At 29.1% G+C, this 16,120-nt stretch overlaps 1 protein-coding gene across 4 annotated transcripts; it reads right to left on the bottom strand.

Moving 5' to 3' along the window:
• Positions 1–1,215: 1,215 nt before the first annotated feature.
• On the bottom strand, positions 1,216–10,779 carry LOC109789336 (sucrose nonfermenting 4-like protein). Of its 4 annotated transcripts, none has more exons than XM_083059763.1 (15): positions 10,366–10,779; positions 9,654–9,974; positions 9,335–9,422; positions 6,343–6,525; positions 4,646–4,753; positions 4,471–4,530; positions 4,232–4,321; positions 3,735–3,866; positions 3,003–3,147; positions 2,763–2,936; positions 2,613–2,676; positions 2,429–2,498; positions 2,233–2,350; positions 2,071–2,118; positions 1,219–1,806 (listed from the first exon to the last, which is right to left on the bottom strand). In XM_083059763.1, exons 2-15 carry the CDS (start codon positions 9,764–9,766, stop codon positions 1,610–1,612), a joined length of 1,590 nt encoding a protein of 529 aa, XP_082915889.1. In that variant the 5' UTR covers positions 9,767–9,974; positions 10,366–10,779; the 3' UTR covers positions 1,219–1,609. The 4 variants fall into 4 exon arrangements, with proteins under 4 accessions (XP_082915891.1, XP_082915889.1, XP_082915888.1 ...); XM_083059762.1 differs by lacking the exon at positions 10,366–10,779 and adding an exon at positions 10,111–10,296; XM_083059765.1 differs by lacking the exons at positions 9,335–9,422; positions 10,366–10,779 and adding an exon at positions 10,111–10,296 and having other exon boundaries at positions 1,216–1,806.
• Positions 10,780–16,120: the final 5,341 nt, after the last annotated feature.

Raw genomic sequence — 16,120 nt, 5'->3', positions numbered from 1 at the left:
TCTTATTTTTTTGTATATATTTCAACTAGTGTCACCAAAAAAAAAAATATCCACGAGGGGTTAATATTTATTTTATGAATAAATTTTATTTGCATGATTTTCTTTTATTTTTTGAATTTCTAGATATTATATCATTAAATATCATATCATTTAAGTATGAAAAAATGTTAAATTTAATGATAAATAAATGTCAATTTAATAGATAATAAAAATTTTGTATTTTTAAAATTAAATAGATGAAATCTTTATTTTAAAAGAGATCAAAATTACGAAAAAAAATGAAAATAAAAGAACTAAAAATGTGATTTAACCTTTTTTTTTATAATATATATAACTTTTGTATAATATGAATGTAACTTTTGTGAGTGAGATGAGATTCAAAATCTGTTAACATCAAGTCTAAAATTTTATGCTTTCAATAATTTTTTTATAATGTAAATTTAAGTGATCAAACCTTTGAATTATGTAATTATATTTATAATCATGTATATCAAATTTTATGATTTGAAATTTTTTTAGATATGTTATTCAATAATGAATATTTACAATATCATATTATACTTTAAAATAAAGTAATGTGATGAAACTATTAAATAATTTTATAATCATATGAAAATTGATTTACATGATATTAAGTATAGTATTACATAATTCAAAGTTAAATTTACATCATTCTAAAAGTTATCAAATGTATAAAATTTTGTGAATTTTTAAATATACAGTTGATATCAACTTACATGTATTCGGTTTTAGTTACCTTGAATTTAATTCACTTCTCATCCAACCTATGCATCGATAAATTTAATCGAATTACCAATCTCCCAAAAGATTGTTGACAGCAAGAATTTACGGACAATCTTCTAGCTGTGATTTGCCCTTTGTATTATTCAAATCAATGATGAAATTAGACTCAATCTAGGTTGAGATTCGCAACCACCGGGAACAACCAAAAATTGATTTCTTTAGTTTTTCAATCATCTTTAATTCAATTCACTTCTCATCCAACCCATGCAACAATAAATTTAATTGAATTTATCTACTTCAAGTTTGAATTATTGTATTTTGAAGATAATAAAAATAAAAATAATAACAACAACAACAAAAACATATGCAATTTTTTCAACTGATTTTTGAAAGCAAAGCTGATTATTATTTTTTAAATAAGCTAATTAAAGAGCCATGAAACAAATCTGTATTCGTTGGACCAAAATGATTTAACCCGTTTAACGCGTGCGTATAAAGTTGATATGACTACGGTCTTAAGATCTAGCTTTAATAATAAACTGATCATATATAAAGAAAAACAAAAAGGCGTACGATGTAATGGCAAGTGTGTGCTAAATATTACAGACAAAGATCAATTCAACTTGGAATCCAAATCTACCGATGTTTAGAATGAGCTTTTTTGAGGGAATATTTTTTATGAAAATGAACTTAGTGAGAAAAGCATGAATTTGAGGAACACAATAAAATTTAAAATAGAACTGTTTTAAATGAACGAGTGACATATCTATCCATTTGAAAATTTATAACAAAAATTGAATATTTACCTAATAATAGTATCGAGTGCAATAACTTAAGAAGTATTAATTGATCATAAATATTATGCTTACGGTCCTACCCATTTGCCAATTGCTAGATTAGGAAAAGACGAATTCATTAAAATGCAAGCAAACCGGTTATGAGAAAAATCTGGAATGATAATTGAACATTTGAACCTGAAGGAAGTACCTTTTACTTGCAAGTTGCAACCAGCCAACGGTGTGCCGCATACGGCTAAATATTTTACTCTTTCCTCCTTGATTTCTGTTAGCACAGGACACAAACATTGCATTTGTGCCGGCCAGCACAAAGGAGAAAATCATCAAACTGTTTAAAGGATGAAACTAATCCCTCAATTTACAGACTTTTCTCTCTACAATTTCTATCCTATAAAAGCAAGCCATGATGGCAATGGCATAACTCAGATAATTAGTTTTCATAGAACAAGTCCTTTCTAGGGCTACCACAGCAAAATGATAGCCAACTAGCTTAACAACAATCTGAACACGTCACCAATGGAAATGATACCTTCCACACGCCTGCTTCCCGCTTCCACAACCACAAGTCGTCCAACATCTGCAAAGTGAAGAAAATTGGAGACCGAACGAAGAAATTATTTATTTCTTTTTCTTTTTCTGCTCCATTACTATTTAAGAAAGGGGAAGGAGATTGATAGTTAAGAAGAAATACCAGGATTTGCCAACCGCTCCATCACTTTGTGCAATGCGTCAGACCTCATACAGATGTGACATCTCTGGCCATTGCGAAGACCGTAAGGGAAGTTTGCATATCGTCCCAAAAGCAATGCCTATAAAGTGCAAAAAATATGTAGATTTAACTTTTGTTGACAAATGAAATCAAACAAAATTGCTGAGAGAGGAATTACCTGATGGATACTAAACCCATCCAGACTTATCCTTGCATACGCATTATGTTTAACCAATGAAATAATATCTCTGAAAAGAAAATACCAATACATATTATATAAGCAGGAGGAACACCTTCTACCCCTTTTAAGTATAAAAATGAGAATCACGCACAGGTGGACACAGGAGAAAGGGAGTTTCTACCTTCTTGAATATATATCAAGTAACGAATCATTATCATCCACAATCAGTATTGAGCTAACTTCAGCTGCAGAAGGACAGCAAACATACGACAGTAAGATAAGACAGAACAGAAGACTTGACCACTTCTTTGAAAGAGAAGAATGATCGCACCTTGAATCATAAGAGACAAAGCATCACCAAGAGAAGCATTTGGCCTTAGCATAGCAAGTGGCTTTTTTTTGGATTCCCCCCTTTTTGACACCCATGTACCTACAGGTACCGAACCAATTGGTAGCTGAAGAATGGGCAAGGAATCAGAAGAGTGCTTAAAATGCCTGCATATACCTGAAAATCAAGTCCATACGTTAGTTTCAAACCATTTATGCTTGACCAATAAATCTAGAAGCTTACATTTTAGTATTCCTGGGAGGGAAGCAAGCTGTAGTAGCTGAGGAAAATAACCATCCTCTGAAGAAGAATGAATAATAGGAACTGTTGCCACCTTATTTTGCAAAATTTTTAAAGCAACATCTTTTAGACACTCCTGGGGCCCAGCCTACAGAATACATATAAACATAGCATGAAATACTGTACAATCATAAAAGATAAACATAACATGAAATCACAATCAGCAGGACCCATAAAGACTCGATATGAAAAAGTTTAAGCTGCCAAAATTGTACATAAACTACTAAGAACCAGATTAGGTAAAAGTATTTTTTCTGCAAGAAAAAAGTTATTTAGATAAACTAAAATCATCGGTAAATATCTGTATGACTACACCTATCTATCTATGAATTTAATAATCATCAATCATGTTGTGGAATCCCTGATTAATTCCGAATTCCCAAATAAATGATCAGAGCATACAACCTTTTAACTTATCTAATAAGTTAACGATATAGCAATATGAAATAGGAAAATTAATTTGTTATGTGAAACTTTTGTCACAACTGCCCAGAAGCACTTACTTGAATAAAACGTCGAGGGTATTTTTTTCCCTGATTAATTCCGAATTCCCAAATAAATGATCAGAGCATACAACCTTTTAACTTATCTAATAATTTAACGATATAGCAATATGAAATAGGAAAATTAATTTGTTATGTGAAACTTTTGTCACAACTGCCCAGAAGCACTTACTTGAATAAAACGTCGAGGGTATTTTTTCCCATTGCTTTCAGTTCCGCATTCTTGTATCTTTGCCTCCCTCCATGCTGCTATAGTGTGTGTCTCAAGTTGTTCTTCAGTCAACTTTGATCCAAGATTCCCCATCTGAAATGAAGCAGGTTAGACGAGCCACAGAATTTACAGAAACAAGTGTCATGTATTTCTCTACAAGAATACCCTACAAATTATAGATGTTAAAACCGATGGTATTCTGGAGAAAATTGCATGAATGGGCCATTCACTTGATCTCTTATTTACAGCTTGATCACAACCAATCAATCAAGAAATTAAGAAGCTAGTTACTAACCTTGTAATTTTTTCAACTTCACAATAATCTAGGCCTCGATGTAAATATACATTTTGGAAATTTCATTTAGTCATTATTTACCAGTTGGTAAGTTCTCATTTTTCATTACTTCTACTGAAAGCTGACACATGATATTTTATTAAATATTTTATTCCCCACAAACCTCTTTTAGTATTAGAATGAAGTCCATTGCACTAAGCATTCCAACAAACTGACACTTGCTAGAATCCCATACAGGAGCGATAGATATTCCCTGAAAGCAGATTAAGTTACAATGTAAATATATATAAAATAAAAATTAGTCATGCAATTGCAGATAAACATACACCACACGAGCATGATGTGAACAGAAAGATAAACACTTGATCATTAATAGTGTAATGAGGGAAAGAAAAAGATAACCTCCTGATGAAGAGCATGGAATGCTTGCTTAACTGGTAAAGTTACATCCAAGGCAATAACCTGAAATTATAATAAATCAAATCAAAAGCATATGAGCTTCACATATGAACAGATAAGCTATTATTGAATGGACAGTTGGACACATTAAGAGAGAGAGAGAGAGAAGTATTCAGACCTTGCCTGATTCAGGAACCAACTCATAAGCAGTATGTGTAGACAAGAATAAAGATATATGGTGTTGAGAGACCTGCAGATCAGACTCTGACATCCTTGGATTTGCTTCCTGAAAAAGTTCAAAGTCAAGGTAGCTTCTTTTGTGTAGCATAAATTCAAGAGAAAAACAATTATGGAATCAAAACTGATTCTGTCACCATTTGAGAAAAGGATACAGAATACAAAGGAAGGTTTTTTAATTTTTTTTCAAAGAAAATGTTTAAAAGATTCAAGAATTTATAGCAAAAAAAAAATTTATTTGTAAATAAAAGAAGAATCATTACTGGAGGATAGAAAGAAAGTATACATGCACACATTAGAGAAGCGGGGGGGGGGGGGGGGGGAGAGATGACATCCTTATAGAAGATAGAAACAAGCAAAAGACAAACAAAATTATCAATAGAATAAGGTGCTGCAATCCTTTGGTACATATGAAGATTCCGTTAGATTATAAACCTTCCACAAAAGAGAGGTTAGAAAACTGACTTTGTCCTATATTTGATCTAGAAGCTGAGAAGAGTTCTTGAACACACAACATATCTCTCAAGTCAAATACACCATAAAGCAGCATAGACAATGGCCTCATTAGTTCTACCAAAGCCTTTGAAGCTAAACAAAAGAAATTGTCCAGCAAAATGGGAAAGGGAATGTCCACAAAAATGCTCCCTCACTAAGAAAATAAAGTCATTAAGGGAATCAGGAAAACACATTTGGCCTTGCAAGTTAGTCAAATAATTCAGTGAGAATCAATTTCTTCTACTGATATCATTTTGCTATGTTGCTTTGGTAAGAGGAACAAGGCAATCAACTATGAATTGTTCAAAAAACTTTATTAGGTGAATGCTCAAGATTGGGTACATAGATTGCAGAATGAAAATCATTACCTAGATTTCCTTAGTCTTAATTTAAACAGTTTCTTACACACACTCCCTTACACAAGAGCCCTTTGGGCTTGAAGTGTTGACAGTGCATCAACCTACTCTACTGTTTGCTGAATTTTCAACTCTTTATTTTGACAATGGGGGAGGCAGGGATTGAAATCCTAACCACTTGTTCATAAGAGGCTTTGATACCATGTCAAATAACAATTATCTTAGAAGCTAATGATAGATGAAGAAGATTGGTTTTATATCTTCATAAAAGGTAAAGAAGTCTCCTTAAAATAAATAGATCTTCATTATTTATTCTAACTAGTTGATGTTTCTCACCTTAAATTCTAACTTCAGTAATTTAATTAAATGGGATTCACTATCACATATATGTTACAGAAAACAAGATTAATATATATGGTTATGCTATGTTATGAGTACATTTAAAATTCCTATCAACTTACAGGTAGGCAGGCAGAATAGGATCTTGCATTGGATTCACAAAAGGTGTCACCAATTTATAATTTTAAATGTTACATTGCGTAAGCACTTCCATGCCTTCCATCAAAGTGAGAAACATCTACTATAGGCAGTTTCGTAGATGACAAAAGTATCCAAGTAGGACTAAAATGCATGCATGCAACTATATTCTCATAGAAGCAAATAAATCCGTACTTTCAGCATAATGATAACTATAACTGTCGTTGATAACAGTTTAGAATACTATCCAAGCAAAACTATATATGCAACAGTACAAGGGGATGAAGATGGGAAGGGAGAAAAAACTTACCACATGCCCAAAGACGTCATTGTCAACCTCCATGTGGGATCGACCAGGGGTTTCAAGACTTAAGATAGGAGGTAAAATATTTAGTTCTCTCACTAAATAAATAGTATTCACTATCCCATAGTCCACCCTTACAAATGGCTGATGCTCATCATGCCGCCACTCACCATCCACATTAAATTTGTACTGTACATGTGAAGAAAAATAGCAACATTAGTAATTATAACAGGTCAGAATGTAAAAAAACATCAACGATAAAATAAATAACAAAATAACAAGAAGTTATCGATTTAATGACGAATCTTGTCATCACATGGAATGGACATCTCGTCAAAAGTTAACATAACAAAATGTATTCATACCAAATATATGGTGATATAAATTTTTAATCCTATTCAATGCCCATTAAAACCAAATCTACTAACTGTCCTTGATAAAATTATAAGGTTTAAGTTATTGAGGGAGAAAATTGGGAGAATAGAGACTTTGAATAAAATTTTCAAATATTGTGATGTGTTCAATAAATACAAAGCAAACAAGCACCAACCCTTATTTATACTAATACTAGATTATAATCATTATCCTAAATAAATAAAGAAACAAATCATGAGCTAATTAGGAAATATGAAAATTAATCCAGAGATTTTATCTAAGATATTCTTAATTCTTCCAAGATAAATCAAGATACTATTGATATTTTTCATATATTGTAGCACTGTCCCTCAAGTTAATGCTTACTAAGCTTAATAATTATTGGATATTTTTCATATACTCAAACATTCTTCCTCAATTTTAAGTTTGTATGCTTTAAGCTTTTCAGTTTTCACAAATAAACCGTTTAAAAATAATATGGCCTCTACCAAACATAGCTGAAATGATCATCATCCTTGAGAGCTAGTTGGAATGTAGCATGACCAGGTGCATGACTCATCACTCAGATAGGAGAAATCACCATCAGAATGATTCACTAGGAGGCTGGTAAGAATCACAGTCAGTTTCATCTCTACATGACTTCTTGGTAAAACTAAGTCATCAAATGATCATCAGTGGAAAGAAAACATCAGACTGTTTGGGGTAGAGACAAGGTGAGACTGTTTGGGACTAAAGACCAGTAGGACAAGAGCTTCCGGGGCTGGAGACTAGCAGGGGCAAACCATGTCCAGAACAAAAACTGAGACCAGATATCATCTGGTACAAAAACTGACGATGGCCAACCATATCTAGGACAAAGATTGAGGCTAGGCTGCATCTGAGACAAGAAAATGGTAAGGAAAAATTGCTAGCCACAGCAGCAAAGGGGGGATTGTCATATGTAAAAACATGGAAATAAAGTAGTCGGATTTTACGGAACTCCATAGTGGAATAGTAACATGATAGGTCAAGGAGGATGTTACCACTCTGATATCATGTTGAAATTATAAGGTTTTAGATGTTGTGGGAGGAAATTGAGAAAATAGATTGTTTGAATAAAATTCTGGTGTTTTGTACTAAATCATAATCTTAACTATATACGGAAACATGAAACTAATCTTAAAAGATAATCAAAGATACTCTAAATTACGCTAGATATAATCAAGATACTATCAGATATTCTTCTTATATTCTACCAGTCCTTAAATCTAAATACAAAAATGTTTACACCAACAATACGGAAATCGGTCCTGATAAAAGAAGGAATATAAATAAAAAGATCATAATATATATTACTGAAAATTTACATAACTAACCAAGAATATGTTGTATATTTGCCCATGTTTAATTCATTGTAGAAAATTTATACCCAACAGGGTTTTCTTTTCTTTAGAAGGGACTGAGTTGAACCTATAAATTCTACCCAAATCACAGTTCGTCCTTGCCACTTGAGTTGGGCCATAGCATCAGTTCCCACCCTAAAATTAATAATCTTGTTTTCTTACATCATTTCATTCACTTGAGATGGACAAGCCAAATTTTTTTTTCAAAAAATCAATATAATTAGAAATTGCTCCTTCAAATATAATAACAAAAAAGGCTTAATTCCCAATGAACTTGTAGCTCAACTGGTCCAATCTATAAGATGGGAATGTAATGAAGATGCAAGTAGTTTGATCCTCCAGTAGACCTCCCAAGTAGTTGTACCTTCATTGAACCATAAAAAAAGAAAGAAAAAAAAAAGGCTTGATTGTATTTGTTGGTTCTTCTTTTTATTGGATGATACACAGTAACAGTAAGAACAAAAATTAAAACGGGCTTTCAATTTTTAGATTTGGGAAAAGATGCAAATCAAAATGAAATGACAAAATAATTTTGTAAATTGGTGGCTAGAGCAATATGTCATTCTCCAGTGTCATATATTAAATATGTAAATAGAAGGTAGTCAATCTGCTATCTCGATTATGCGCAAGACTCAGAGCATTAGATGGTAACATCAATAACACCTTTTAGTCTAACCTACAATATAGATGCCAATGTTGTTTGTAAGAAAACACTCTTGCCTACATTACTTTCTTCGATCTGAATGGTGCAAAATTACCAAAAGTTTTCTTTTTTAAAATTCAACCGTTAACAATTAATTGTGCAATCATATTTACAGCACAAAAAGGGGACTAGACACTCTTGTCCCTCATATGAGTCCATGCCAGATTTTTACCCATAAATACAGTTATAAAGTGATAGAAACACCTAACGAAAGATATAAATCATCATGAAGTTATTTGTTTGTTTCTGCGACTACTCTATCATATCAAAATCTTAATCACACAATGAGGTTTAAATTAATTCATTTTACAAGCAAGCTCCTTCTTTATCCTTTCTATTTTTCCCAGCAAAATGGGCAACCAAACTCGGTGTCAGCAATCTCCTCATCCCCCATTCTGATCATGAAGAAAGAGAGAGAGAGAGAGACGCATTCTGACCTATAGGTCATTCACCATATATAGATTCAAGACATTTTTTTTTTTATATCATAAGTAGTTTATTTACTCAGATTTAGCCAAATTCATAGAGCCTAAACAACCTGATGATATCCTGGCGTTAAGCTGCAAATAACTTGAAATACAGTCGGGCATCCTTCAATCGGTGACATAGGTATAAATGCCGACCACCTGTATATACAAAATATATATATATATATATATATATATATAAATTAATTCCACGTGCAGTTAAAAAAACTACAAAAAGTTAGTAGAAAACAGCCAAAAACGCAATCATGATTCATAGTGACAGCCACTCACGCATATCATGTTCCAAAACGCACGCACGCATTACTAAGATCGAAACGGCTACAACAGAACCAGCGTCGCAATAAACAATTCAATAATCCAAACTGTTACCTCGTGAAAGAGCCACTCAGAAACACCCTTCTCCCTCCATGAGGCCAAACGAAACGCTTCGGAACCACCACCGGTGCCGCAACTCCACCGCTCCCGTGCCCTCTCCCGAACATTTTGCCACACCGAAATTTCACTTCCAACAACTTCACCAAATTCAGAACACTCCCCAACAATCGGAACAATTCACCACAAGAATCCTCCTCCGAAGCAGAACACAGAACCACTCAACACTCACGCATGCAACACCTCCTCCGCGATCAAAAACTCCAAAACTCCACACTCTCAAGTGCTCACCGAACTTCGCGATAGATAATTCAGCACCTGAAATCATCAAAACGCAGTGCCGTCAAACAAGCAACACAAACACAGAGCTCCACCAATGAGCGAATGATCACAAACACAAACACACACACACTACACAGTTCTCACAAAAATAATCAAAGAAAAAATCAATTACCAGTAGCAGGAACTAAAAAGAATTTAAATAATGCAGCAATCAAGAAAACATGCTGAAATGAATTGAGTTTAGGTCAGAACTGAGAAGCAGTTCCTAGAGAGAGAGAACGGGGAAAAGTCGAAGAGCATGGTTGTTGCATTGTGGATTCTGTTGGTTACAGAATCAAATAAGCAAGGAAGGAAGAGAGAAAATAAAAACGTGACGGGGCAAAAATAATATTTAAATAATAAAAACGGGAAAGAAAAAAAAAATTACCGGAGCAGCCACCACAAAACGGGGAGAGAAAAAAGGCATAGAGCGAGAAACAAAGACACAGTGTGCAGTTAAATTGAGCCAACCCAGAGTTCTCAAACGTGAAAACAAAAACGCCTAACCGTCACTCTCTCATTGTTACGTTTCTAATCATTGCAGTTTGTTTCTTCAATCATGATTTCACCATAATTCACACTAATCTCTATTAGTATTATTTTTTTTTAATTTAATTTTGTATACGTTAAGACATGTATATGAAGACGTTGTGTTGGGGTAAGTGCGTTTCTGATGTGACCAACACATTACAGCTTGGCATTCATGCACGAGTCCCCCACACCCACGGAGCTCTGGTGCCAGTTCTTTTCTCGTGACCTCATTGGTGTTTCCTTCACCAGAACTCTAATTTGGTTTTTTATTTGACTAAAACAGCACAATTTTGGTTTTTGTCTTCTCAATTGAATGCTGCTTAATTCTCATAAAAGTTCCCGAAAATTAAAGGATATCTAATTCAGTATCAATTCAAAGACATGTCTTTACTCCTCAAAATTCTTCATAAATTAATGACTTGTCAAATATTGCTGTAATTAGTAAGAATCCAACTTGCAATCTTTTAGGCCACACACTATTTATCGTAATGTTGAGTCATCATTATTGCTAAAAATATTTTTGAGAAAGAAAAAGGAAATTCAAAAGGATGTAACATGATTGAAAAAATCTAAAAACAGATATCAAAATCACATGTAATTGAAAAAATAACTGTAAACTCGTGTAGTTAATCCAATCAATGAAAATAAGATTATATAAATATAAATATTATGTTTAAATACATAAATTATATTTAAAATTTGTATAAATAAATATTTTAAACATATAAATTATAATTTTTAATTTATGTTCAATAATTTATTTTTAAAATATTAAATTTTAATTCATAAATAATTATAATAAATAAAAATCAAATTAAATAAAAAATTGAAAATATTCTTAAAAATTCTCTCGTTGAACAAAAGTACAAACACTCTCGTACAAAGATAAAAATTTGTATTTAATATATAAGAGTTAATGTTATTATTTTATGAAGGTTTTTTTTTTTTTTCAAAATATAGAATTGGTAGAGTTGTTTTTACTTTTTACACCTCCATAAATTATTAATGTGTAAAACACTAAAACTGTATAGATTAGTACATAAAATAGAAGAATATTAGCAATATACTTTCTCACACAATATATTGAAAAAAATGTCACAAAGTGTATTATTAATATTTCTCACTTAAAATATCATAAGTGAATAACTCAAAATATAAAGTGAATGTGAAATTCATATTATTTTTTAACATGTTATTTACTCTTTTTTATATATTGTAATGTTTAATTTGATAATTTAATATTGAATGATTGTTAAATAATATTTATTTGAAACAAAATTAATTAGTTAGTGCAAATGTTTTAAAGTTATATTTGATAAAATAAAATATATTGCAAGATAAATTAATATAAATATACTTTTAAATTTTTTTAATAGCAAAGGTGGTAAACTAGAAAGGCAATCCCAATTAGAGATGTTCAAAAAACTATATTAAATTAAACTATTGTAAAAACTAAACTAAACTAAATTATTAAAAAACTAAACTAATTTTATAAAAACTAAACTAAACTATATTTTAATTTAGTTTTAAGAACTAAACTATTATAAAAAGTAGTTTAATGCACTTTAGTTATAAAAAAAATTTATAATTAGAAAATGTTCTAAATAATTAATTAGAACTAAACTAATAAATAACTAAATTAGATTAAACTAGAAAAAACTAAATTATTTTTATAAAAAATTGAACTATAATAAATTTTATGTTCAGTTTTATAAATCTAAACTATTTTTTAAAGAGTAGTTTGTTAGACCAAACTTTTAATAAAACTGAATTCTCATTATTAATGTCTTTTTCATAACTTTTCAATTTCGCCTATTGTCCACTGTTGAGTCAGTATACTAGTGACTTAGTTATTGTGCACAACTACACATTTTTGTTTTGGTTACAATTTTTTTTTATGGTGGTTTAATTTACAGGATTAAAAGAACAAATTAATTTTCATTAATTGAATAAAAATTTATATATCTTTGGTAATTATTACTCTTTCTATATTTTTAATATAATTATTATAAAAATTAAAAAATGTATTATATATGTATGTACGAACTTATCTCTTTATTATCCAAATAATTTTATTTTTTATGCTAAAAAATATTATTTTAATAAAAAATTATAATATTAATTAGTTGAGTTTAACGATTAAGTTTGTAACATTATAAAAGTAACAATATACATTTTTATAATATTCTTTAAAAGTCATACTATTTTGTAAAAACACATTAACTAAAAAAAATAGTTACATGTAATATTTAGATATTATTGTTAAACTTTTTTATTTAATAATTAATAAGATCAGTAAACTCTTTGAAAATTAGAACCTTTGTTAAGATACTTTGTTTTCGTTCATAGTCTTAATTTGTTCTGTAACATGGAACTAGTTTATGAACTCATCAAAAAATTAAAATACTAAAAAATAGCATAATAATCCATGATTATTATGATAAATTTATTTATTTTTAGCATAAGTTTGACTGTAAATAAATTATAAATTTAAAATTGAAAAGACATTTTTTTAGAATGTATCTGAATTCAATTTATAATAATAATAATAATATGATAATAATAATAATAATAATAATAAGTTAGTTTAGTATAAATTATAGTATAATTCAAACTTAAGAACTATAGTTCACTAAAATATAAAATAGTTTAATTCAATTTTTTTGGAACTATTTTTTAGTTCAATTCAATTTAATCAAACTACAATTTTAATTTAGTTTAGTTCACATATAATTTAATTTAGTTCAACTATTTCAACAGCCTTACTCTCAATAACACAAGCAAGATCCTAATGGCATGCTTGGGCTATCAACAAAAACCCACCTAGAAGGTTATTGTGAGGGGCATATGGAGGTTGGATTGGAGTTGAATTAGAATGAATTCGTTATTTAATTTAGTTAAAATTTAATAAGTTAGGTTTGTGTATTTTTTATTTTTTTTAATAAAATTCAACTAAACTTAAATAGGTTGGATTGTGTTAGATAAATTGAGTCAAATATAATTAAATTTATTTATTTTAAAAAATTAAATTTCATAATAGATGTAAATTATTTAATATCTTGTTTTAAATATAATGATATTAACTCATAAAATAAATAATAATACAAATTAAATTCAAAAATAAATTTATTGATTTGTTACATTGTTATTAGCTCAAATAGTTAACAAGAGACTCACACAAAGAATATAGTAAAGAGGATGATTGGCCATCAGTCTAAAATTAAAAGTTACAGATGAGTTCATTCCCAAGCATAATGAAGACTATATATGATAGTCCAAAATTTCTCTCCCAAGTTAGAGAACCCTTGAGTTTAAAGAATAAAATTTAATCATAATTATTAATTAAAATTAACAGTTGATATTATAATTAATTTTAAATTTTATTATAAAAAAATTATAATATTTTTTTATTGTTCATTTTTTCATCAATAATTTATCTTTTAAAGTGTATCTCCACATTTTTACATCTATTTCTTTTGGATGTATATTTTTTTATACTAATTTCTTAGAATATAATATAATATCTTTTATTTGTTTAATATCATTATACTTAGAAATTATAATTGTAAGACATGGGATGAAAGTAAAATACAACTAAAAAATATATGAAATTAACAACAACACCATTTTCTATTTTTTAACTATGTTATTGATATAAATTATCTACTAACTTCATTGATAACTAATCTTTATCGAAGAACCTTAATAATAAAATTATTGTAATAAAATAATTATATATAAAGAGAGAGGAAAAATCCATTTATTCTATGAGTAAATTTTGATAGATTTATTTCACTTAACAATATAACTATTAAATTAAAAAGTTTTTAATGCATAAATAAAATTTACAAAATTTTAAGAAATTTGAAAACATATAATCCTTCATTATACAAATTTGAATTCGCATATAAAATGTTTTTAAGATTAACCATTCATTTGAATTAATAAAATAAAATATTAAATAATTTGAAATTTCTTAATAATTTGTGAACTTGATATTTACATTAAATTTTTTGATTTAATAATTTAATTATTAAAATTTAAATATAAAATATGAATTATTGAGTAAAATAAATCTACTAAAACTTATTTTTAAAATAAATAATCCTCTTTCTCTATATATAAATGTATTCAACTTAATTAATTGAATTATTATAAATTTTAGTGTTGTTTTCATTTGAATAGATAAAAAAATTATGATATTTAACATAATTGTATTAAGACCGAGACCTTTTTTTATAAAGTAATTAAATTTAATATTATTCCGACGATTGATTTTACTAATTTATTTTAAACTAAACTATTTTTTTATAAAACTTTCATCGGTGTAATGTAATTATTTACAGTAATGATTTGCAAATTAATAAGATTTAATGTATTTTTTATTTATTTTGATATAACGTAAATATATATCAATTAATTTAAATAGTAATACAATTTCTACTGTAAAATTTTCATTTTGTGAAAAATAAATAGGCAAAACACCTAATTTAGTCCCTTATAATAATTAATAGTTTCAATTTCGTTCTTCTATAATTTTTTGTTTTAATTTAGTCCCCAATAATTTAAAAAATGTCAATGTGAGACTTTCCATCCAAATTTTACAAATGATGTTAAATGTGATGACGTGGATGCCACGTAGATGCATAGCTGGCATGTCTCATCACCCCCTTCTTTAATGATCTGGAACGACCCGTTCTGAAACCAGAATGGGCCGTTTCAGATCCAAGGATTGTTCTTGATTTCTTAATTCTCTCCATATTGAAATTTTGATCGGGGCAAATTGTGAATCATGATTGATTTTTTTTAGACTTTTTAATATAGAGTATCATCTCAATTTGGAGGAATTCAATGGTATCTTTGAATTTCAAACCATAGGGAAAAAAAACCAAGATCATTTAATCCATACATATTTTGGGAATTGTAACAGGTCATATACAATGGGAGGCTGGTAAATGCAATTCATCTACATTTTATCACTCTGCCATTAGAATTATGCATAAGTTTATTGCATCTACTGTTTTAGGTCGTGACAGCTCAAACAGTAAAGTATGCTTAACTAATTTATTATTTATATGGGTAATGATGAAAAATAGGGATAAAAAGATCAATTCTTATGTATATTTTAATATTTAAATTTATATTATGTTATGAATTTTTGTTTTCAATTTTTGAACCACATTGTTACATTTTGTTGAAATGTAACACTTAAATTTAAACATCAGTCAATGCTCATTTAATGTAACACTTAAATTTAAATTTAAATATAAATCCTGGTTGGCGTTCTAGAACGTCCCGTCCAATATACAAAATTAACACACAACAAGTAGAATCAGAAAGGGTCGTTTTGACGGTTCGTTCTAGGTGCATTAAAAAAGGAGTATGGGACTTTACTACCTGTGTATCTACGTGACATTTACGTCATCTACATTTAACACCGTTTGTGAAATTTGGACAGAAAGTCTCACGTTGATATTTTTTAAATTATTAAAAATCAAATTAAAAAAAAATTATAAAGAGACGAAATTGAAACTACTAATTATTAGAGATCAAATTAGGTGTTTTGACAAACAAATATTAACACGTAAAATTAAATAAAAATAAACTTTAAT

Source organism: Cajanus cajan, chromosome 7 (assembly GCF_000230855.2).
Source record: "Cajanus cajan strain Asha chromosome 7, NIPB_CcT2T_4, whole genome shotgun sequence".
Lineage (NCBI taxonomy): Eukaryota > Viridiplantae > Streptophyta > Magnoliopsida > Fabales > Fabaceae > Cajanus > Cajanus cajan.
Note: the sequence above shows the minus strand (reverse complement) of the source record. Positions and strands in the feature narration are given on the sequence as shown.

Excerpts from the sequence above, each read along its gene's own strand:
- LOC109789336 (XM_083059763.1), bottom strand. The coding sequence starts at position 9,766 with ATGTTCGGGAGAGGGCACGGGAGCGGTGGAGTTGCGGCACCGGTGGTG. Across the intron at positions 6,526-9,334 it reads TAACGCCAGGATATCATCAG|TACAAATTTAATGTGGATGG; the intron begins GTTGTTTAGGCT and ends TCACATGTACAG. Across the intron at positions 3,148-3,734 it reads ACCCTCGACGTTTTATTCAA|GCTGGGCCCCAGGAGTGTCT; the intron begins GTAAGTGCTTCT and ends TGTATTCTGTAG.